The sequence below is a fragment of the Phaseolus vulgaris genome, chromosome 3 (assembly GCF_051622355.1).
Source record: "Phaseolus vulgaris cultivar YP4 chromosome 3, ASM5162235v1, whole genome shotgun sequence".
Taxonomy (NCBI): Eukaryota; Viridiplantae; Streptophyta; class Magnoliopsida; order Fabales; family Fabaceae; genus Phaseolus; species Phaseolus vulgaris.
In genome coordinates this window covers 43,989,450-44,014,224 of record NC_143500.1, presented here as the reverse complement: position 1 = coordinate 44,014,224, position 24,775 = coordinate 43,989,450, and the positions used below count along the sequence as shown (strand labels likewise).

At 32.9% G+C, this 24,775-nt stretch overlaps 3 protein-coding genes across 3 annotated transcripts; 1 reads left to right on the top strand and 2 right to left on the bottom strand.

Annotated features, from left to right (window-relative positions):
• The first annotated feature begins 6,617 nt into the window (after positions 1-6,617).
• Positions 6,618-8,841, top strand: LOC137807874 (uncharacterized). Its single transcript, XM_068608709.1, has 3 exons — positions 6,618-6,979; positions 7,081-7,135; positions 8,335-8,841. The coding sequence occupies exons 1-3, from the start codon at positions 6,697-6,699 to the stop codon at positions 8,492-8,494; spliced, it is 498 nt and encodes a 165-aa protein (XP_068464810.1). The 5' UTR covers positions 6,618-6,696; the 3' UTR covers positions 8,495-8,841.
• A 762-nt stretch (positions 8,842-9,603) lies between these two features.
• Positions 9,604-10,785, bottom strand: LOC137807873 (inositol-tetrakisphosphate 1-kinase 2). Its single transcript, XM_068608708.2, has one exon. The coding sequence runs from the start codon at positions 10,717-10,719 to the stop codon at positions 9,766-9,768; it is 954 nt and encodes a 317-aa protein (XP_068464809.1). The 5' UTR covers positions 10,720-10,785; the 3' UTR covers positions 9,604-9,765.
• A 3,056-nt stretch (positions 10,786-13,841) lies between these two features.
• Positions 13,842-24,273, bottom strand: TOZ (Transducin family protein / WD-40 repeat family protein). The gene is made up of 14 exons (XM_068608705.2): positions 23,834-24,273; positions 23,560-23,742; positions 22,003-22,173; positions 21,695-21,909; positions 21,217-21,499; positions 18,861-18,995; positions 18,570-18,688; positions 17,413-17,569; positions 16,935-17,181; positions 16,779-16,855; positions 16,107-16,226; positions 14,978-15,108; positions 14,740-14,914; positions 13,842-14,489 (listed from the first exon to the last, which is right to left on the bottom strand). The coding sequence occupies exons 1-14, from the start codon at positions 24,128-24,130 to the stop codon at positions 14,148-14,150; spliced, it is 2,652 nt and encodes an 883-aa protein (XP_068464806.1). The 5' UTR covers positions 24,131-24,273; the 3' UTR covers positions 13,842-14,147.
• Positions 24,274-24,775: the final 502 nt, after the last annotated feature.

The following is a 24,775-nucleotide window of genomic DNA, read 5'->3' as shown; positions in this document are numbered from 1 at the left end:
CATCTTTTTCATCGGCAACGTCTTCAATGCACTATTTGAAAAAATTACAACCTAGAACCATGCCACTTCTAATCTGTTTTGAAGAAAACAATAAAATTGAACAATGAATAAGTTTAAAATAACATTCTTAAGTTTGTTTGAAACCTAATTGAATAAATTTTACCTTGTAGTTGGGACAACCCAAAAAAAATTTCCAGCATTTTTTGTGTGTTGTCGCTATTCTCAAAATAGCAAATTGTCGACAATCACAAATAGGATCAATGAAGGCACTTGTGCTCCCAGTAGCATGGGTAAAAGTACCATGTTTTTGCACACTACAACCAGTACAACTAGATGACGATGTGTTGTGATACGCAGACATTAATGACACTTAACCAATGTTGTCGAAGTAATAAGATGGTAAAAAAGTTGCATTAAAAACAATATGATTATGTAAATGAGTAGCATGAAAAGTAGCATAAAACCTGCATCACCAAGATAGTATTTTCCTACAAAGATTGTGGAAAACTGAGTTAGTATATACTACTACAACCTTTTAATTCTTCTGCACACCCAATCCCCTATAACTAACCTTCTGGAATAACCAAAGGATCGCCTCGTCCCAAAGCATCTTTCAATATCCTTGAATTGAAGGCAGTTCCTTCCCAACCGGCTAACACATATGTGAACTTCATGTCAAAGTCACAGGCTGCAAATATGTTTTGGGTTGGCCAATCTTTTCTCCCTCGAAAACAAGGCGCATAAGCACGTGCAACCTTAGCACGTACATGACTCCCATCTATGGCCCCTAAGCAATCCTAATGTAAACAAAAATTCATAACTTTAATTAAACACAAACTAAAGAAGACATTACACATAATTTCAAGTAATGTTATTATTAACAAACCTTAAAGTAGGGGAAAAATCGACTGTTGTTAAGGATGTGTGGTTCTACAACCGTTCCATTTGGTTGAATTAAGAATTCCCCCTCCAACCTTAAAATTGCACTCAAAACATTATGAAAGTGACGAAAAATTGTTTCTCCAGACCGATGGAAAAAGAATGACACACTTCGATTCTTCACATTATGCCCAATAATGTGCAGAAATTTCGCTACTTGTTCTTCCACGGTTGATCGATATGAATCTTTAACAAGTCCAGTTCCCCGTATTCGTTCACATAATTTAATGAAAGCTTTCGGTCCCATGCGAATAATGTGACGAGATTGTTCAGTGTGAACCAAGTACTCCATCAATTCTTGTCTGCGACGCTCTTTTTGTGGTTGAGACTCACTGATACAGTTGCTTGTAGTAGGCACCGTGCGTAACAATATTTCAATCCAAAAGCAATCATACAAAGAATCATGACTGATGCACCTTCATTATTTATTTTTTATTTGTTCTTCGATTTGTGAAATTAAATTCATGTTCGCCGCAACAAGATCGTCATAAATTGCAATTGTTTCCTCAAAGTGTATATCATCTCTGCCACATCATAATTTCTTTCCGAATTCATACCGAATACGGTTACCGTATCGGTGTAAAAGTACACCAATACAGTTACCCTAAAACGTACTTTTAATTAATTTTAATAAAAAAATTCATAAAAAGTACTTTATCATTCAATAACATAATTTAATCAAACAACAAATAAATATAAACAAACCAAATAATTTATATACAATCTCAAAAAATATTAACTAAACATCAACAAATTTTAATTGTATTATGTAAAAATATTATTTACAAATAAAATATTATTTCTTATAAACAATTTAATTTTGAAACACTAATAACTATCTAAAATTATTATTAAAAATTCATATTTCTTATGTAAAGTTTTTCTGACTTTTTAAATTACTGTAACATTTTTTTATAACATTTAATTTTAACACCAATAATTAATGTAAAATATAAATTAAAAAAAATTAAGTCAAAATCATATTTCTACTCAAAACTTTGACTGTTTTTTTTAATTACTACAACATTTTTATAATTTTTTTAATTATAACATTAATAAATTATGTTAAATCTACAAAAATGAAAACCCTATAAAAATATTTTTAAAATTTTGAATTCCATTCTGGCTAAATTAAATTTTGTAAATCTTTTTTATAAACCATTCATTTTAAATAAATAATTACTTTGTGGGTAAGTTCCCTATCTAGCACCATTTAGACTTTTATTTTCCTAACTAGCACCCTTTTCTTTTTATTTTCCTATCTAGCACCCTTTTGTTTTTATTTTCCTATCTAGCACCCTTTTGTTTTTATTTCCCTATCTAGCATCCTTTTATTTTTTATTTCCCTATCTAGCACCATTTCAAAAATAAATAAATAAATATTTATTTATTTATTTATAATTTTAATTTTGAATGCATTAAAAAATAAATATTTTTAATGTTTAAAATAGTTAGAAATATAATTAATAAATAAAGAAATGATTTTTATAAAATAAAATAAAAAAAATTAAAATATTTAGTTTATTTTTTTTAAGAATGAAGAAAATAAAAAATTAAACCCTACAACAACATAAAAGTTGAATCTATAAACATAAATTACTATTTATTTTTATTATTATTGATGATGTAATCATGTTAATTTCAAATAAAAAAATACATGACATAATTACAAAAAAACCAAAGTCAATTAGTATTAGTTAATAGTGGATACACAAGTAATATTGAAGTGTCTATCCTAAATGCAAAATCCTAAAAAAAAAACTAATGCAAATGTTACACTTAATGCTTAAAAATGAGAAGTAAAAAATGAAAAAAAAAAGTCTAGAAAATAAAAACAGCAACAATAAAAAAAAAGAATGGTAGAAAAAAATAATAACTAAAAACATAAAAGATATAAAATTAAGACAAAACAAATTAAGATAAAGATAAAAGATATAAAAATAAATCCAAACAAGATAAATATAAGAGATATAAGGCGATACTAAATAAGTATATGTTGATCATAAAAATGAAAATAAATGAAAGATGATAATACATTAAATAGTTTGTGCGAAATGAAACATAATTAATGACGAGAAGTGCACACAGTCCAGTAATGTTGGGACATATTCTTTATGTGTGTTTTGGTGTTTGACAATATGAACATTTTTTTCCGATCATGTTGTTCTTTTATGTTTATATCAGTCTTTATTTAACTTTGTTTTTTTATAATTATATCTTGTATTTTTTACTTGAAATTAACATAATTACATCATCAATAATAATAAAAATAAATATTAATTTATGTTTATATATTCAACTTTTATGTTGTTGTAAAGTTTAATTTTTTATTTTATTCATTCTTAAAAAAATAATTTTTTGAACTAAACATTTTAAATTTATTACTTATTTTATTTTGTAAAAACACATTTCTTTATTCATTAATTATATTTCTAACTATTTTAAACATTAAAAATATTTATTTTTTAATGGATTCAAAATTAAAATTATAAAAAAAAATTATTATTTTTTAATTTATTTTTTGAAATGGTACTAGATAGGGAAATAAAAAATAAAAGGGTGCTAGATAGGGAAATAAAAACAAAAGAGTGCTAGATAGGGAAATAAAAACAAAAGGGTGTTAGTTAGGGAAATAAAAGTGTAAATGGTGCTAGATAGGAAATTCAGCCTTACTTTGTACATTTATTATTAAAATATCTATTAAAAATACAACTTCTAAGCAAGAACAACACAATAGGATGACTGATAGGATGAAGAACACCAGTGCCTGAAAACCACATAAAACAAAATAAGAAACACAGAATTTCAAAAAATTTAGAACATAATCGATTATCCATTCAGTTATATACATAGGATAATCGATTATCCATGGATAATCGATTAAGTTAGTAGGCAAAAATCAAGCTTAATCGATTATGGCAATAAATAATCGATTATGACCCTTTTTCCACACTTCAGATAATCGATTATGGCTTGAAATTTTTACAGATAATCGATTACTAACTTTGCTTAATCGATTATCTTCACCATAATCGATTATCTGACCAGTTCTAATTCAGCCATAATCGATTATGCACCATTCGAAGACACGCTCTCACCTCAGACAAACCCACAGATGAACCCAGATGAATCACAGAGATGAACCCAGGACGTGAGATGAAGAAAGCTATACGTAACTCAGCCCCTAACACAAACTATGATGGCTTACGAATCTCTCCAACCACACTACACTACACTCTCTGATGGCTCGCTTTCTTTGCTTTTCTGTGAATGGAGGAACCACCTTCATGCTTCGTGTTATATAGCCAGCTTCATTCCACACTCACCTACCTCACCCACTGCATTCACTCACTTTTCACAGTTTCACACACGGTCAAACGATTCCTGAGCCAAGTCAGGAATCTCATGGTTTCATGGGGCATGCATGCAGGGCCACTGTTCTTCTTGATTCCAACACAAAAGCAAGGGCAACATTGTAAGTTCGTGTGGATGACTTGGCACTCCCACTCTATAGTGCAACTTTCTCTTCATCTTTGAGGAGAAGCAGAATTCACTCAACTTTCACTTTCCTTCCACCCTCACCCGCAACAATGCATGGATCCAAACGGGGTGGTGTTGTGACTTCCGTCGTCGACAACAGTACCACCCCTGGATCCAAACGGGACCCTAGTGTCAAACATAATTATTATAACAACTTCCAAACATGTAATCATTTATGTCAATACATAAACCTTTTGCTAAACAAATTTGTCATTTTGGATTATCTAGAATACAAATTTTACCTTTAAAATTGCACAATCCGAACAGTAAAATTTGTATTCCATTATGTAATTAAAAAAAAAATATTTTCAGTATTTGTTTACAAATTGTATGATCCATACTACAGCAATTAATTTGTATCGTCCAAAAATATAGTTTTTAATTTCAAATTTCTCATTTTAAAACAACACAATACAGAAATAACGCAAAAAATTAGCTACAAACTCACTTGCCATTAAAAAATGTTGAAAATAAAATACATACAATACTTACCAAATAAGCTACTTCGCTTAAAGTTTCACAAAACCTTTGATGTTCAAAATAGCAATTATTTATTTATTTATATATATATATATATATATATATATATATTAAATTGAAGATGTAAAAAGAAATCATGGGTGCAGATAGTAAATGTCCTGCCAAACAGGCTTACAAGTCCATATCCACAATTTTGCTTTTAATTAATGGTAGTTTCTTCCTGCATCCTTACATTTTTCTTCCTGCATCCCCATAATGTTGCGCAAAGATAAAACTGTCCCCATATAAAACTATACATTTATTTTTTTTTGCATTTTGAATTATGAAATCTGGTAAATTTTTTGATTGGAGCTTCCGGTAACTAGGGATGGCAAAGCGGGCCAGCCCGCCCCGCATTGGCCCGCCCCGCGCTTGGCCCGCAAAAATGCGGGACGGGTTGGCCCGCCCCGCAAAGTTATTGTGGGCTAGAATTCCCAACCCGCCCCGCATAAGAGCTGGCCCGCAGGTTTGCGGGCCAGCCCGCGTTCTTTTTTTTTTAAATTAAATATTTATTTTTTTACATTTTGTTATTAAAAAATTGTCAAATTAAACCTATATATTTGTTATTATCAAACCTAATTTTTTTCCTTCCTTTTCAAATATAGTCAAACATCAAAACATTAAGATAAATATCAAATATCACTATTCTTCCACTTCCAAAACATTATAAATACCTAATTCCAAAACATTAAACATAAACATTAATTCAAAAACATTAAACATAAACATTATTGACATTCTTCCATTTCAATAACATTGGATGCCACCTTAGTAGAACCTTCATCCATTTTTTCATAATTATAATCTTCCCCGTCATCTGCATATATTAAAACAATGACAATTAATTAATTAATTTTTCATAAAAATAATACAATAAAAATAAGATAACTTTTGGCTCAATTGATGGTTTGGTCATGGGTAACTTCTAAAATACACTATGCTTACTTCTCCTTCTCTAACTGGTGTCTTGCTCCTTTATCGTGTTTGAAATTGATTTAATTGGCATGATCCAGTTTAGGTTGCCCTGCTGCTACTAAGTGTCAATATTTTTTTCTTGCAGGTTTGCGGGCATTAGCCCGCCCCGCAACTGGCCCGCGCGGGTTGCGGGTTAGCGGGTTGAAAAGGTCATCCCGCCCCGCGTTTTTTACCTGCGGGCCGCGGGCCGGCCCGCACGACCCGCCCCGCTTTGCCATCCCTACCGGTAACCTCCTGGATTGGTGCTTCCGGTAGTACATGAATGACAGTATTAATCTAAAATTAAAAAAATGCAGAAAATTCATAACTGAAAAAACATTCTAGATTTGTCAATCCGTAATTCAAATATGCATTCCGGATTCAGAAATTCATAATTGAAAAAAATAATTCTGGATCCGTAATAGAAATTAGGCTTCCAGATTCAGCAATCCAAAAATTAACAATTTATGCAAACTTTGCTTTCGGAACATCACCTCATCTAAAAAACAACATGATTCACTTTCGGATCGATGAATCCATAACACACTCTTAGATCCCGATTTCAAAATAAAAAGTAAAGGTCAATTTCCGGATTTATAAAATTGTGGGGGTGCAGGAAGAAACTGCCTTAATTAATTTATATCCCTCGTGCTTAACAATAAAATAAAAAAGCGAATTATTATTATTACTTTCCAATCTTCTTGGCCTGGGTCTCTCTGCGTCGGGTGGAAGTTGAAAATCAAGATGCTGAGAATAAGCGCAAATAGGGTTTTGGGAACGACGTCGTTAGGCGTTAGGGTTCCGGCGCGGTTGTACCACGAGAGGGTCGTGGATCATTACGACAATCCCCGCAATGTTGGATCGTTCGACAAGAACGACCCGAGCGTGGGGACGGGTTTGGTGGGGGCACCGGCGTGCGGCGATGTCATGAAGCTCCAGATTAAGGTCGACGACAAAACCGGAAAAATTGTCGATGCTCGATTCAAGACTTTTGGGTGTGGCTCTGCTATTGCTTCTTCCTCCGTCGGTAATCACAAACACAAATATTGCTCTGTTTTCTGATTCAATTCATTCTATTCTGTCCCATTCTCATTTACCACGTTTCTGATGTATCTATCTTATTTTCAGCTACTGAGTGGGTGAAGGGAAAGCAAATGGAGGAAGTTCTGTCCATAAAAAATACGTAAGTATACATAACATTATCTGCAGTTTTGCGTAAGATATCAGCCCTGTGCTAATTTTCTGTGTAAGGCAATAGAACAACTTACCTTTGGAATGAAAGAAGAATCTTTATGGAGTGAATGTTTAGTGATAGAAAATATGTTGTTCTTTATTGTGTGCTTGTTCTTTGTTATGTACTGGCTATAGGAGTTTAGTCTTGCCGGATAGTTTATGAAGAACCAATAAACTTAATTTATTTCACATATTCACATTTGATACGTATTTAATACCGATAGTCATGGGTACTTCACCGGTATATTTATATGTATGTGAAGTATCTAACTTCAAAAAGTTGTGAAAATCCAATACTATATAGAGACCTAGAAGCTCTGTTCCTTGATGAATAAAAAAATAATTTTTGTCCTCGTTAGGGACTATTTCTAGAATGAAATGAGATTAATATTATTCTTATCAGTAGATTATAAGGAGTCCTTTATGAAAATGATTTATAATTTTTATTTTGTTTGGTAATATTTAAGAAGTACGTACATGATTTGGATTTGCAGAACTGCAATTCTCTATTTATTATGTTTTATGAATTTGTATACGTATTGATGTATCTTACGTATAAGGCAAAGTCCTTATTAATGACCACAAGTAAAGGCAAAATCCTTCTTAATGACCACAAGGCAAAGTCCTTCTTAATGACCACAAGAAAAGGCAAAGTCCTTAGAGAAGACAGTCTTGCGGAAGTCCGTAGATCAACCCCCAGAATTCCTTTTATGATCAAACAAACCCTTATTCTCTTTTTAGATCTTAATTAAAGACTGAATCTAGACTGTTATTAGCATCCTTTAAAGACTGAATCTGGACAATTATCAGGACCCTTTAAGAATTACTATTTGTAGGCGTGCTTAATTCAACATGTTAAAAAAAATCAATCAATCAAAGAAGAAAATTATAGACACTTAATCGAAGAAACTTAATTCCAACCTTAAAAGAAATAATGAATTATAGATATGGGACTCTAGATCCAATATAAGATAACACACTATTACTGAATGCTTTAACTTGGAGAATCTCTTAAACTCTTGGCTAAAGCATATAGTATAGTATATATTTTTTGAATAATCATATCATGCATGTTGTATTAGATACATATATTGTAATTATGCATCCTGTTATGAGAAAACTTGAACTGAAATAATCGATGTTCTGCAGTGAGATTGCAAAGCATCTTTCACTTCCACCAGTTAAGCTCCACTGCAGCATGCTTGCTGAAGATGCCATTAAAGCGGCAGTTAAGGACTATGAAGCTAAGCGTGCCATGGCAACTGCTAGCGGAAAGGCAGCAACAGAAGAGATGCCAGCCACTGCATGACTTCTTTCGTGTATACAATGATGATGAAGACAACGAAGAATACAACCTCACTTGAGACTTTTTGTTGGGAGTTATTCAGCTAGAGAGTATTCACATTATGTGAAGTAAATATTTGAGACCCCGGTTATGATCTGTTATCTGCTCAGTATGTATTGAGTAGTAGTCCATTAATAACTGTGTAGGCTTACAATAAAACATATCGGAATTTTTGGGAGTTCCTATTTACAATTAAGCAAATAGCGTGATATCTTCACAAATCTAGTTACTGGAGTCTCATGTTGTGTACTATTTTTGGTGAATCTGTAATTAGACTGTTAAAATTAATGTATGATGTGTCCTTGACTTAATAGGGTAACTATCAAGAATACGTATTGCTCAAGGGTAGGGGCGTGCTAATCATAGCAGCCACATCCATGTGAAATTGTTCTTCGATGCATGGTAGAACCTTTTTTTTTTTTTATTGTAGACTAATGACAATTTGTGGTGATTGTTAATCTGTAGCAGAATAAAGCATCACAAAGTACCTATAGAATCAGATTCTGAAGCAACTCCGAGTTGATGGTATATCAATAAAGACAAGGCCTATAAGGCGAGCACCATTGACCCTAGACAAATTTCATTTCTTCATAATCTACATTTGTTTCATTCATAAACCCCTAATGTTTTGATAGAGAATGCATAGCTTTTGGAGAGGAAAAACCCTTGACCCTAAAAACCGATGCCTAAGGATTAATGAGACTGACATTTATCGCTCTTAAAATAAAAACGAGATATCTGCAATTTCATGGACTAGTGTATTAGTTGTCAAATAGTATTTAAAAAAAATTTAAGAACGAGATATCTGCAATTTCATGGACTAGTGTATTAGTTGTCAAATAGTATTTTAAAAATGAATTGAGAGATTGTCTTAGAAATATGTGAACGAGTGGTTGAGTCCAAAGCAAAGTGAAGGATTCATACCAATTATCCAAGGAAAAACCAATGCCATGCCTTTAACATCATGGTACCAAACCAGGTTTCCAAGGGCACACTGTACAGTGCAGTTGATGAGTAGTGGAACTTGCAATGAGCAATATCCCCAGTCAAATATAACAGGTGCAACATGAAAGTGGAATTTAAAATTTTGTTTATATTTATTTTTATTAATTAAAATCTTGAAAACGGAATACAAAAGAGGAAGGAGTGAAAAACAGCACAAGAAAAGTAATTACACAGAGTAGTGTTATAAGATTACAACATTATTGATCATGCTGATGAGGCTTGTAACTGAGTCAATTAGCCTTGGTGCGAACAACATCCAACAAAAAACCAGTGATAAAGGGCTCATAAGAGGGCCATTTTGCATAGCCGGGAAAGTAATTGATATCAATGACAAGATACCTTGTGGGTTCCTTACTATCTCTGATCACATCAACGTTAAAAAGGTTAAGTCCCAAGGCCTCCCTCAACGCCTTCGCCAACTCATCCACCAGACACTGCGCCGGCATTTCAGTTTTCTCCACGGCGCCACCCTCGTCTTCGACGCCCAAGTTCGATACACGAGAAAACGGCAGCACCTCCCCCTTCAACGTTCTCAGCCTCTCCTCCGATATATCACCCAAAGACTTGCGCTTCACGCATTTCACGCGCCGCCCAGCAACGTAAATCTTGAACACGACCCCACCGTGATTCACGAACTCTTGTAGCACCGTGGGAGCGCTCAAGGAGTTGAGTCCGTCGCGGTCGAAGACCAGACACAGTTCGTGAGAGCCATCGCCGCCGTCAGCCGCCAACGGTTTCGCGATCACGGGGAATCGCAGACCCGATTCTTCGATTTTGTCGAAATCGGGGGCTTTGGGTTCGTTTACGACCACTTGGTTGGGAACCCCAATGGTGGCATTTTCGATGGAAATTTGCAGGTGTGTGACTGCCTCGAGCATTGAAACCCGGTTGTGGAGGCGACTCACCAAGTCGGGGGGATCAATGACTGCGGTGTTTGGATGTGTGGCTGAGAATTGTTGGAGGTGATTGTTCCATTGTGGAGTGTGGAGTTTGTGGATGATGCAGTGGAAGGGTCCTTGTTGTTCTAAGGGTATAGAGGGGTCGATTTGGACGAGATCGATGGCGTGTTGTTTGGCGTAATCGAGGAGGGAGGGTTGAAGGAAACTTTTCACTTTCTTGGGTTGGAGAGCATAGCCCACTCGGTACCTCTCACCCTCTGCAATTTCCGATTCAAACTCAGACATGTCTGGTTTCTGTGAGAGTCGAATAACAATGCAAATGATGAAGGAGCTGTGAACCAACAGGGTTTGTTTCTTTAAACACTCAAACCAAAAACAACCATAATTTACTTTTGCTCAATTTAAATTTAATATGAATTTTGAACTAAAAACAACCCAATATTTTACGATTTCATATTATTTTAATTGATCTTTATAATTTTTATTATTAAAAGATGTAAAATATTTCTACAAAAAACATTAAAGTATTTTATTATGATAAATTGTTAAATAAATATGTTGTAGCTTTTTTATAATTATTATTATATTTACTAGCGGGAACACGGGCACTCGTCTGTGTATCCGCATTTTTCATTTTTACTATTTATATATTTATATAATTTTAATAAATATTAAATTATATGAGAATATATGTAAATTATCTAAATGCATCATTGATAATAGTTTTATTAAGATTTTATGTTAATTTTTTTATATTTTCATTTTATTGTTTTTTAATATTAAATTTTGATTTAGTTTGGATGTAATCTTAAACTTTGTAAGGTTATCAAGATTAAAATTAAGGTTTAAAAAAAATGGACCAGCAAACAATATCAAAACATAATGCAAATGGTTGTATGTTGGAAGTTGTAGAATCTATCACCATATCAATTGAATCCACATCTTCCATGGCAAAGAAGTTGAAAAAAATAAAATAATAAACTAAATACAAATTACCAAACTTCCAACTTATGTAATATCTAATAGATCAAAGCACCAGTAGACATAAAAACTTTGTCCGCAAAGTTGGACTTAGGATTCATACAAAAATATAAAAAAAATTAAGAAAGCAATAGAAACAAAAATGTTCAAATCCTATAACAATGAGCACGTCTCTGTTTCGAACCTTTGGAAAGTGCGAGAATGAGCAAGCAATGGTGGTTGTTGTTGTACAATGGTGATTGAAGAGGGACTAAGATGGGTGAGAGTAGGAGAAGAACATGGAGCGTGAAGGAAGAGGGTTCAAAATGTGTCAAAATTTATGAGCATTTTTTTTTCTTTTGGATGCAGCGGGTGAAAACTACTCCTTATAAGGAAGTGGAAGAAAGTGGTAACCGCTCAATTACCAATTACTCTTTATGAAGGAGTGGATGTAACTGGTGAAAACTACTCATTCGTAAGAAAATGGATGTAAATGGTAACGGTGAAAACTATTGAAGAAAGTGGTAACCGCAAAGTAATAATCAAATTGTTCACCGTTTGGCCACTACTCACTCCTAATATTTATTTCTCTTTCATAAAACAGACATTCCCTCTCGTTATGCAATTAATTTTCAAAATAAATTATCTCTTTCAATTCAAACGGTTGTTCCATTTATTTCAAATATTTTATTAAATTTATTTCTCTCTCATACAAAGACACTCTCTCATTATGCAATTAATTTTCAAAATAAATTATCTCTTTCAATTCACACGGTTGCTCCATTTATTTCAAATATTTTATTAAATTTATTTCTCTCTCATACAACCGACACTCTCTCATTATGCAATTAATTTTCAAAATAAATTATCTCTTCCCATTCATAACCACTCCTCCACCTTTTTTTCAATTCATAATCATTCCTCCACCTCTCTTCCAATTCATAAATGTTCCTCCACATCTCTTTCGGTTCATAACCGCTTTTCCACCTCTATTTCAATTCAAAATCGCCCCAGTACGTATACCAAATATTGTAGAAAAAATAAGAAAGGACACAATGATCATAATACAATAATAAAATTAAATATTAATATAAGGATAAAATGGGAAAAAATTAAGAAGAGGGGAATAAGAAATGACACAATGACCATAATACAATAATAAAATTAAATATTAATATAATAATAAAATAGGAAAAAAATTAAGAGCAGTTAAGAAGGGAATCCCCTTTATATATAGGTATAGATAATACTAACTTTTTCTCATTCATCAACAAATTACCTAATTTTATAATTAAAATTACAATATAGATTTACCATTGTTTTGTTTTACGATGTATTTTAAATGAAATACATTTGAATCATAAATAACTTTCAAGCTTGATTTTTAATTTTCAATCCGTGTAAGAAAAAAAATCATATCTGAAAAGAAATTATTTTAATTAATTTTCATATTTTTCTAAATCGTTTCAATTTTGAACATCCCGACTTACGACACTGAAAAATAAAAACTTAAACACAAATACATGATATTGATAAAAGTTATTTGGGAAGATTTAAGTTGATTCTTAAACTGTTTTAAATTTTTAATTGTCTCCTGAACTAAAAAAAGTAACTCTTTAATGTTAAAGGTAACTTATTAAAACTGCTAAAAATTACAATTTATCAGAATTCTAAAATTCTGACAGCTCAACATAAAATAGTTAGTTTAAAAATCTTCAAAATTCTTATATAGTTAAAGTGTTAACTTAAATAATTTAATTATATAAATTGTTAACTGAAACGGCACGGTGGACAATAATGCCCCCACGAAGAAGTCAAAAGTGACTAGACACAGTAAAAGCATATCAAAATTAAACTAATTAAGTGGGGATTCAAATTATTAAGACTTTCATGTGGATTAACATATAAAAAGAAAACGTTAAATTTAAATATCAGTGCTTTTCAACCACTAAAAGTTTATCCAATAGTAATTGTAATCCTTAAATGGACCTAAAAAGGCTTTCGACCTTTCGCATTTACCAGATTTAAAAACTTTTTATATGTTAACCCACAGGAAAGTCTTAATAAATAGTTTTCCTGTTTTATTCTGGCTACCATAAGAGATAAAAACTTTAATCTGCATACAATGTTTACAAATTCTTTATCTGAATTTCCCTCGTGTTTAATCCATCTAATTTCACTACAATGCGATGAAACAGGACACGGATCACGACAATGACAATCTTTGCCTAGCACTAGAAACAAGATACTGCTTCAAAGGCACAAAAGTACATAAAATACATGGAATACGACAGTTCTTGACCGCCATACGGCTAATAAATAAATCAGGTATACATAAAACTCATTCAGAACATAAAGGAAATCAGTAGTACTCCTTCTAAATGTTGGCTTTTCTCTTGTATTTTTTTAATTTAAGGCAAGTAACAAGGAACTGAACATCATAAGAATTGTGGGTCAAATTTGGTGCAATTGCTTCAAATTACTTTTTTTCATGCAACAGTTGACAGTGCCTCAGCAGTCTCTCAACAACAGTAACTTTCGTTAGACAGCAGAAGAAATATTCCGAATATAGTGTTGAGAGCAAAAACGGAAAACTAATCAACTCGAAGAACCAATAGTGATACAATTACAGCAGCTACGCTTACATATAATCAAATGACTGTAAGATTTCAAAATTTGGATGAATCAAAAACTGCTCCTCCATCGATCAATTAACATTATGTATACATGAGACAATGACCAAAGCACCAATCCTATGCCTGTAGTTGTATAGACTCGACCTTGTTGAAAGCTACATTCTTAACTTTCTTATGTGAGCCATGTCTTGATTTGTTTGATTTCCTTTTCTTTGAAGCGGTAATTTCAGGAGTGTGATCTCTCTCCTCGATGCCATTTTCTGTGTCTGGAATGTGAATATCGGACTGCAACAGCAACTCGGTCTTTGATTCTGTCGGTTGAGCTTCTGGTTCAATAACCGACATCCCTGATAAAATGAAATCTAACAAAAAAGTACTTCTAACAAGTCTGTCTATCCTGCCAAAGTGCCTCTGACTATAAGGGATAAGACCTTCAAGAAATTCACCAATCCCTTTAATCTGAAATAACCCATAAAAAATATTTATTAGACATGGGTTATAAGAAGTACACTTAGGCTAAAATCCTTGCAAAAATATTTTAAAAAATAGTACAATGTCAAAACAAGTAAATGTAAGGGTTTATAAAAGTAAAAAACCATATTCAAAAATCAGGCCAAGCATTTCAGTTATTTAACCATCATAATATGAAAGAAATGCATGATTAGTTGCTTAACGCCACTTCAAACGAAGAAGGGTTAAAAAAACGCACCTTAACAATATCAGTTGGAGGAAAGATGCTGAAAACTCTGAAAAGTATAAACTGTGAAACATAACAGAGTTTTGGTTTTGTATTCCATTCTCGAACATAGTTAAATAATATGCAAAGCTCTTCATCACCCAAGCCCTTAAGTGCTCTGTCAATATGATCTTCAGCCGCTCTCTTCCTGCAGAAATATCAGTCAAGTGTATGCCTAAAAGATTCAGCCAACCAAATAATTGTTGCTAACCTGCAAAGTTCGGAAAATAACTCAAAAAGCCTATGTGGCCTGCGCAGCTCAAATGCAATTTGGATTGCTTTAGTATAGTCAGCATCTGAGACAGCATTCTCAAGCTCTTGACCTTTCAGAACTCCTTCCTCCTGCATTATAATTAGACATTACAATGCTTTCTAAAACACAGGGCACTTGTGATGAAAGAATATATAAAAAACCTAAAAAAAAACAGAGCAGGTAATTATATATCTGGACAATCTACCACAATATCAACCATTTGAACTTAAGAAAAAGATCTTTTTAGACAACTTTTCTTGAATCCACTCTTCTCCATGTCATTAAAATAAATATCCTTGAGCTGAAACTACTCCATGATGAAGTAAAACGAAGTGGACAACTTTGTCAGTTTGTGAGTGAATTTATGATATTGAATTAAAAAAAAGCCCGAATAAAGAGTTGTTTACCATTGCAACTGATTTTGCATTTGTTTGGTTTGGCTTATTATAACGAAGCCATTTTATTCAGCTTTTTATAGCTTTGAAAAAAAAGCATGTTTCCAAAAAAAATATTTAGATAAAAAATATAGGTTATTTTATGCCAGTTATGAAACTATAAAATAAACTATGAAAACAAAGTTATTGTGAATTAATAACCATTAACTAAACCGCAATATTCAGAAAAACAATCAGCCAAATAGGTCACCCTTTACTTACCACTTTGTTACAAAAGTGAACTATGATTTCAAACTTGCAACATAAAAAGTACAAACAAACAGCTTTGATAATCTAATTCAGGATATAATTGAGGTAAAGACATCATAAAATCCTAATATTAAGTGTCTTGCAAGACAGTTGCATTAGAAAAAACATGAGCAAAATGCACAAATCCCTGACAATTAAACAACGGATGTTAATGACTTTTACTGATAGAAATACCATTCAGACGATTTCCAACATTGTGACTGCTCTTGGTCCTTCATTGTTGCATTAAATTCATAGAAAGAGCAACATAAAATTGATACGATATGTAATAGGAAATATCAAGTCTTCACAATAATTATATCATGAATCACCATGAAACGTAACCTTTGATTTAACTTTCAGGATATCAGGACATCAAATATTGAATGATTGGTTGAACTCACCTCTTTACGGAAAGCATCTTCTTTGTCAGCTGCAGTGGAATCAAACCATAAATTGACAACAGCATCACCACCACCAGTTGCAAGTATTTCTGTTTTCTTGCCTACAGCCAAGGCCCAGACCTGCATGTCAAATTTTGTCAGCAAAAGGAAAGGTCTACGAAACCTGAATTTTGTGAATTTAACACCTGTTTTTCAGTTTTCCAAAAAGTTTTTTTTTCAATGAAAAGATATGTTTTCAAACAATTTATAATAATTAGAGATTAAAAAAAACCTGTTTTAGTTCTTTTCTTGGTACCTAAAAAGTATCTTCTAAAGAAGAAAAAAAGTTCAAAAACAGTTGTGTATCATAGGATGACCTTTTTTTCTAAGCTTATTGTGAACATTGCTAAAATATAACCTACACACCCTTCAAAAAAATCAATTAAAAAAATCACATTCTCTCTAAAATTCAAAATAATGGGTGACCAAGGAAAGCATAATTTGAATGTTCAACGCTGCATACAATTTGGCAGCATTGATAAACTAAACAGATCAATATACAGCTTCTAATTAATAATTCAAGAGCTCACCTTCGGAAAATATTATGCATGTAACAAATTTGAAGCATATTTTCAGGTATATACACCCATAAACAGAAAATATGATATTAGATGAAAAGAAATATTGTGGCACCTTATCTTCATGATGATCATAAGTAGCAACACATTCATTGGTTTTTACAGTCCAAAGCTTTACTAATCCATCAGCACCTGAAAAATTAATTAAGCTTATCACACTGGCAGGAAATCAAAATGTTACAAGGAAAATCAGCAAAGGATAGCCTCATACCACAGGAAACAATTTGTGTTCCACGGGTAACAAACAATGCTCTTAACACACTTGAAGTGTGTCCTTCAAATGTCTTCAAACAGGAGCCATCAGCTATAGCCCATATCCTTATTGTCTTGTCACCAGATGCTGTTACAACACACTGATCGACAGGAGAAAATTCTACTGACCAAATTCCCCTTTTATGCCCTTTAAACACAACAACAGATACTAGATCTGGAAGTCTCCAAACACAAGCTGTACGATCCTGAAAGGGATACATAAGTAGAACATAAAGACATCGATAACTATGATAGAAACACTATAATACTCAAAAATGTAAAAGGAAAGGAAAGAAGCCGGTGTAAGTAGCTGGTGATACTTTACTAGAATAAAAGAAGACATGCACAACTAAAGTGGCAGTACTTTTTTCTGCAAATAATTAGAATACATGATATAAAGGCCTAAAGTAAGCTGAAAGTCAGATATAATTACCAACCTGAGAACCACTACATACTAAAGTATCATTTGGAGCAACTGCTACAGAATTGATATCTTTATCATGAGCTGCAACAACAGCTTTTGCTTTTAAATTAATTGGCAATGTCATATTGTCTGAGAGGCCATCCATACTCCATACCTTAAGAGTGTGATCACTGAAAAAACAATGAAAGGGAATAAATAACAAAATAGTACCATATAAAGGCTTGCAGGATTAGAACCAATGAATTCAAAAGTACACTCAATAACATATTACTTTATTCAGTTCATATAGTCGAATACAAAGGAAGGCCACATTGTAATGTCTGGGTAAAATAATCTATGAGCAGCAAAATATCTAGATAACAGACTAAATGAAATTGTGTTGCAGGATTCAGTGAACTCAAAAAGGGAAGGAACAGGAGATTAAATTCAGCACAAATTTTCTGATATTGATTTCAATGCTAAAACAAGGTGAATGAAATTATACTGTTAACAATAGGAAGTTTGTTTGCGTTTCGACTTCTACTATCTTTAAAAGAAAGGGAAACACCACACAGAAGGTCAACCACAAAATTTTAACTAGTAAAACTAAATCATCACTGTTGCAGAATAGGAAGGTGGAAAACAGCAAAAGGTTTAAATGTTGCTTTATAACTACTTGAAGTCAATACATCTAATAATGTCATTGATAAAATGTTATTATGAGAATTCCAAAACACATAAAGTTACTTATTATCGTCTTTCTCCCTTATAACATTATCACTTAAGAATAGTTACAAAAAAACCTTGGCGTATCATATTTCATGTTGAGTTTAACGGTTCTGCATTGCATTGACAATGTAAAACAGTTTCGCACCATCGACAGTTGTGTATCACTGTTGGTGTAACTACTAAGGAAGTTATAGAAAAAGCCAACAAACTTATCATACATGGTAATTTGAGATTGGATGTTAGTGTAAAATTGTTTTACACTGTCAGTGCATGGTCTTTTTTCTCTGGTTACCAACTTTAATGTTCATTTCATTGAATGTTAACTAATTTTGCAATTAAGAGATTGAACATAAGAAAACCCATATAAAAGGAAACCAAAATGCAGGAACTTACAGGGGATAAAAGCATAGACAAGTTCTTGCTATTGAGAATCAAAATAGGAATAAATGCATCAATACTCACCTACTGCCACTAACAAAGAAATCTCGTTTTCTTTTGGAAAAGGCAATGGCTCCAACAGCTCCCATATGACCAATACCAACTCCAATGCAGTTCGCACTTTCTGACTCCCACAACCTAACCTGTTTGACTAACAGTTTTTAATTACTAATCCCAATACATAACTACAAGCATACTATGAAGTCAATAGGGTACTTGTTAACACTTACTGAAGCACCTCAAGCACTTCTTCCCATAAAATAAAATTTAAAGCCTTTTCAACAATCTTGAGAGATCAAAGGGGAGAAAACTTACATTGTTGTCTTTACTTCCAGTTACAATCAATGTTCTCCCTGAAGTTGATACACAGGTGTCAAGGCATAGAACAGTTTCAGTGTGACCAGACAAGACATATGAACATGACATAGATGCGGTGTCATAAATCCGAACCTGCAAAGTTCCAGTAGGTTTGTGCATTAAAGATCATTGCTAGAATAAAGAATGGAAGACATGTAAGAAAATGAAAGTTAGAGAATCAAATGCTGAATGTTTATATTCATCAAGCATTAGAAGGTTTTTTTTTGCTCAACAAAGAAAGATATTATATAATAATAATGATACCACCAGAGGTACCTAAAAGCGTTACTGACATATCACCAAAAAGAAAATAAACAATGAATATCGGGTTATAGTGAATTTATATGTAAGACCTTGCAATTCAAGAAATTAGCAAACCTCTCCAAGGTGCTCTTCTCCAACCCAATACATCTCAATTCACTCTTGAAAACATTTAATTTTAAGTCCAAACACAAGTTCAACCCATCTCAACATGGTTATAAAACTCGAGTTTTAACTAATAAGAACATAGAGTTCACGAGTCCACTGCCCCATTTAGTGTATACTCGTTTGTAGAGTAATTTTGAATTGTGCTAAATTTAGATTAACTCGGCCAAACTACTAGTTCATGACTGAGTTGGCATGTTCAAGTGCCAATTTTTTTACTATAAACATGATAAAAGCATCTGTTCAAAACTCCTCCACCCCATTTTGCATTAACTTGTTTGTAGAGTCATTTTTGAATGAACATCATGCTAAACTCATTAACTCAGCCAAACTCAGCCATGTTTTTAAAATGATAACCCTTTGTGTTGCTTTGCATGAGAAAATGGAACAAAGGAGAATATCCACAATTAAGGCTGTTTGTGGCACTCATTCATGTGTTGTTTCTCTTTGTTGATATTAACAAAGCTACTCTTCTCATCACGACACCCATCTCTATGCCGATGACAACAACCATATCGTTGTCACTCATGACACCCACCACAACTCCCATCTCACATCCCTCTTTGTGCATTGTTGCTCAAGCAACAGGTGGCAACTTCTCCCTGGTGTTGTGATTTGCAAATAACTCTATTCTCTAGGCACAACTTGAAGCTTCATTCTTGTACTTTCTCTACATGATTTGAAGCTCCATCTTTTTTATTTTAAGGTATGCATGTGAACTTGTAAACTAAATTTGGAAAGTGGGTGGCAATAGGTTGTGGTAATAGAGCTTTGAATTGAAACTGAAATTCATGTTTTCAATATATTTTTTATACTTCCTATTATCTTTTTTGTAAAATATGTCTAGGAGTGGATCAAATTCAATTGAGGGCAATGCAAGTGCCTCCTCAAATACTTAAAAATGGTTGTTATGATCTTGAAAACGGACATTTGAAGATATTTCTCCCTTTTTATTTAAATGTTATCATATTACAAACTTATGCATTGCATGAAGTTCTTGACATTGTTTGGACTTATTTAGTAGTTTATTTCTACTTGACATGTTACTATATTACTGAGGTTTAATATTTTGCATCATTATGAAATTAAAATGTTCGATCAGTATGTTATTTATTCATATGAGGTCAATCTATACCTTGTCCCTCCCAACCAAAAAGCTTTTCTATATATTAATATAACACACAACACTTCCTCAACTATGTTGAAAATAAAAAGTGCTAAGGGATCTCCTTGAGTCAACCCTCTGCTCATCGAGTGTTAATACTTCATTTCTTCTATTTGATAATAGTTTCAAAAAATATAGGGCATAGTTTGTTTGTGTGATTATGCAAGTCTTGCCAACATACTATTGACTAAGATTTCCTTTTTTTGTTGCTTCCTGTTTTCTATTTTATTTTTCCCATTATTTGCTGAATCACTTACTTTAGATTCACTAAGAAGCTACAACTACATAACATTTAGAATGATAAAATCTGTAAAATTGTTTGACGAGAAAAGCAAATTTGGAAATGGAGATTTCAAACACCCCAACAATTTCTTTATAATCTTTCCTACTGTAAACATGTGATGTTCATTAATTGAGAATGGACTTATTTACAAAGTTGATGTAATTAATTGCAAAATGAAAAATATCTACAAATGAAATCTCATCCCCAAATTTGTTAACATTGCTTATATTCTCACAAATTACAACTACAACAACCAAGGAAACAAGAACAAACATCATAAATTGTGAACTAAACTAAATAAAATACAACATCCTGCAGTCGAGAAAATTTATCTTTTTTTTCAGTACATATATGTTCAAATTGACTGGGTTGAAAGTGTTAAACTCTTTTTAAATCGCAACAGTTTACTAATTTCTAGATAAAAATGCACATCCCCATACCTGTTCAAGATTTGTAGCAAGAGCTAGGAATTTTTCATCATCCCCCAAAAACTTCATATCAACAATTTCTTCGTTATATCCAACAAATCTTTTGGTTAGATTTAATTGTAACAACTCTTCAGTGCACTCCAGAGAGTAAAATAGAAACTGCTGATCTGCAGTCACACAAAGCAATCCTTGATCAGAGGGAAGCATAACAGCAGAAGTGAAACCCCTACGTGAGCCATCCTCATCTATGCTGGCTGTAACATCTGAAGTCTTCTGCTCAAAGATGCAACCTGCCCTGTCAATAGGAAAAAAAAAACAAAAAAATAAAGAGGTAAAGCATAGATTCCATCATAAGTCACAAATTTAAGTACACTATCTTAAAATCACTTTTTTAAAAGCTTAAACAAACCCAACCCAGGTGCAACTAGTGCAAAATTTCATAATATTAGAAATATATACACCGATGATCGAAAAAATCTTCATATATTACCCTTTAGAATTCCATATGCGTACAATGCCACGTTCACCAACTGTAATGAAATAGAATGTTTGAGAACCACCACGTTTTTTTGTATCTTGCTCGTATGAATGCAGAGATGAAGTAAATGGACTGCTGGAACCAATCACACAAACAGCTTCAACTGCCTCATTTGTAATGATAGTCTTCTTGTTGCTATAATCGTGAAGATCCCACAACGTTACTACCTGCCAATAACCAGAAAACAAATTTGTCAGTTCAGTGGACTAAATTAATTTAAAATAGTCAATTAAAACTTGACAGAGAATTGTAGAGCCTACCTTATCTCTTCCAGAACTAAGCAGCGTCCAGCCATCTTCAGATATTGCCAAAGAAGTCACTGCTGAGCAATGATTATCTAATGTAGCAATACAGTTCTTTTTCTTGGTTTTTGAAACATCCCAAACCCTTACTGTTGCATGATCACCACCATCATCACTTCCAGAAAAAAGCTGAGCGCACCAATTCACCATGATCAGTTAAATATGGGAAATGAAAACGTAAAATCAATAGTTGGGAATAGTTAAAATTGAGGAACAGGGTAGGGATATACAAAATCGCATTTGCATCAAAAGGACTACAAGCAAACAATCATATTGTATTTGTACCAACTCCATTATGGAAGTTTAATCAACTCCCTGCCATGAACATCATCAACAATCACTCTGTTCAATTCACAAATCCATCAAGTTGTTTTACACCATAACATGTGATCTTATACTTCTCCATTGAAAAAAAAGAGAAAAATCTCAGTCCTTCTATTAAACTAATAAGTAATTCACATGACTGTGGTCAAAGATTCCAATCTAATTGTGTACAAGCATATCAATTGGTTCAGACAGTAGTAAACAAGGCATTTTGCTATCATGAATATGTACACTGGCACAGTGTAATCCTATGAAGCCCAAACATTTCAAAAGTAAAAAGGTATCAAAAGACATTCACTGTGTCGGATATAGATACTTCTTGGATACTTCCAGATACGAATCTGAAAAGTATGCAAACCTTTATTTCATATTTTTTCTAAGATATTACTCACATATGTGTTTGAAAAGTATCCAAATCCTTTTCCTTTGATTTCTTTTCTCTTTTTAAAGTAAGGCTCAGATACACCAAAAATCTTACATTTAAAGTTTAGTGTGTAGCCATTTTCTTCCTCAGGCTGTATGAGGAAGTGGAGCACATACTCCTTAATCATCCTTTTAAGATAAACAAAATAGGTCCAAAAAGGGATGAATATTTGGTTTATGTGCATTCCAACCTTCAACTTTGTGTATAGAAAAGATGAAGGATATAATTTATAAAACCAAGAGCATCAATGTGGAACATTAGTGAAGCACGGTCCACTTGATGATAATGTTGAACTTGTGGATCGGCAAAGTTGCTTGTCGGTGAATCAAACTTAAAAGTTGTGTTTTTTTAATGACGGTATTGAAAGAGACAAGAATGATACAACCGGCATTAGACAATAGTTTAGTAATGATGTTTATGAATTGTAGGCCATTGTATAGAGTCAATAGTTGTTTTGAGTTCAACCAAAGATGCTTTTATTGATACAGTTGACCGAGACTGGTTATCATATAGACAAAAGCTATACTTACTTTTTGTAAAACGTCTTTTTGTAAATTGTGATATCATACTTATAATCAATGAGTTATAAAATATTATATAATTTTTGGCTCCATAAGCATAATCGAATAAAACAACTTGGTTCAGTAGTCAACTCATGCATCTCTACTAAGGAAGACATTCGATGACATAATTTCTATAAACATTGAATCCCAAAATGATAACTAGCAGAATGCAATCAAATAAAAAGCATAAAGCACAGTACTCACAAGTTGTTTCTCGGGATCGGGGTGGAACATAACACAAGAAATCACTCCACCGTGACCTTTAAAGTAATGAGTGCAGTAACCACCATCCACGTCCCACACTAAAACCTTCCTATCAGCTCCACCGGTAGCGAGCAACCCTCCAGAAGGATGACACGTCATGCACATAACCGGACCATCGTGACCCTAAAGCCAACGCACATTAGTAAACTCAGCACACTATTCATCAGACCAAAACAAACAGTGACGAAGAGAACAAGAATATACGATACGCTACCTTCCAGGAGCGGACGCACTTGAGCGTCGACAAATCCCAGACTCTGATTTGGCGGCTGTGGCTGGAAGAGAAGAGGAGGCGGTCATCGGGGCTGAGTGCCATGGCGGTGACGGACTCGGAGTCGGCATCGAGGGTGGAGCGGATGGCGGCGGTGACGGAGTCGACGATTTTGATTGACTCGCCGCAGGCACAGGCGATAAAGGAGTTGTCCGATGAGACGACGAATGGACCACCGGTGTAGAACTGCTGCAGAGCGGGGACGCAGCGGTAGTTGGTTTTCAATCTGAGGGATTCCATTTAGAAACTGCCGCCACTGTGATTCAGTGAAAGTTCGTTAGGGTTTAAGGAACAGGGTCCAGGGTTTTTGCGTTTTGATGTGCTTCCCCTGCCCATTCAGAGTTTAAAAAAAAGGAAATATCGTTCCTAATATTAAAAATCTTAAAAAGGTAATTAGATAATAAAATATTTGATATATTAGTTAATAAGATAGGTTTTATTATATAAATAAATAAAATTTGTATTTTTTTCAATATATTTTTTTAAATAATTTACTTTTATTATTTACTTATTTAAATGAGTTCATATATTCAATTTACGTTTAGAGATTAAATCTTTTTATTTCCTAATTTAAAAATTTGTTATAATGACTTTGTTTCTTTTATTTTTTATTATATATAATTTTTAGAATTTAGAATTTCGGGTTTATAATGTTATTTTTTAATTTAAATTATATTCAAAAATTAAAATAATTTAACAAATTTTAAAAATATAATGATTATTTTTTATAAAATTAAGATGGATAAAAATAAATAAAATAATATTAAAATATTAAAAAAATAATATAAAAAATTACATAAAATACAAATTATAAGTTACAAAAATTAACTCAAATAACTTATGAGTTACAAATTTTTAAAATAAGTTGCTACTTTATCTAATATT

Coding starts and splice junctions, on each gene's coding strand:
- LOC137807874 (XM_068608709.1), top strand. CDS start 6,697: ATGCTGAGAATAAGCGCAAATAGGGTTTTGGGAACGACGTCGTTAGGC. Junction 6,980..7,080: donor TATTGCTTCTTCCTCCGTCG/GTAATCACAAAC, acceptor TCTTATTTTCAG/CTACTGAGTGGGTGAAGGGA. Junction 7,136..8,334: donor GTTCTGTCCATAAAAAATAC/GTAAGTATACAT, acceptor GATGTTCTGCAG/TGAGATTGCAAAGCATCTTT.
- LOC137807873 (XM_068608708.2), bottom strand. CDS start 10,719: ATGTCTGAGTTTGAATCGGAAATTGCAGAGGGTGAGAGGTACCGAGTG.
- TOZ (XM_068608705.2), bottom strand. CDS start 24,130: ATGGAATCCCTCAGATTGAAAACCAACTACCGCTGCGTCCCCGCTCTG. Junction 21,500..21,694: donor CGCATATGGAATTCTAAAGG/GTAATATATGAA, acceptor TCCTATTGACAG/GGCAGGTTGCATCTTTGAGC. Junction 15,109..16,106: donor AAGATGCTTTCCGTAAAGAG/GTGAGTTCAACC, acceptor ATTATAATGCAG/GAGGAAGGAGTTCTGAAAGG.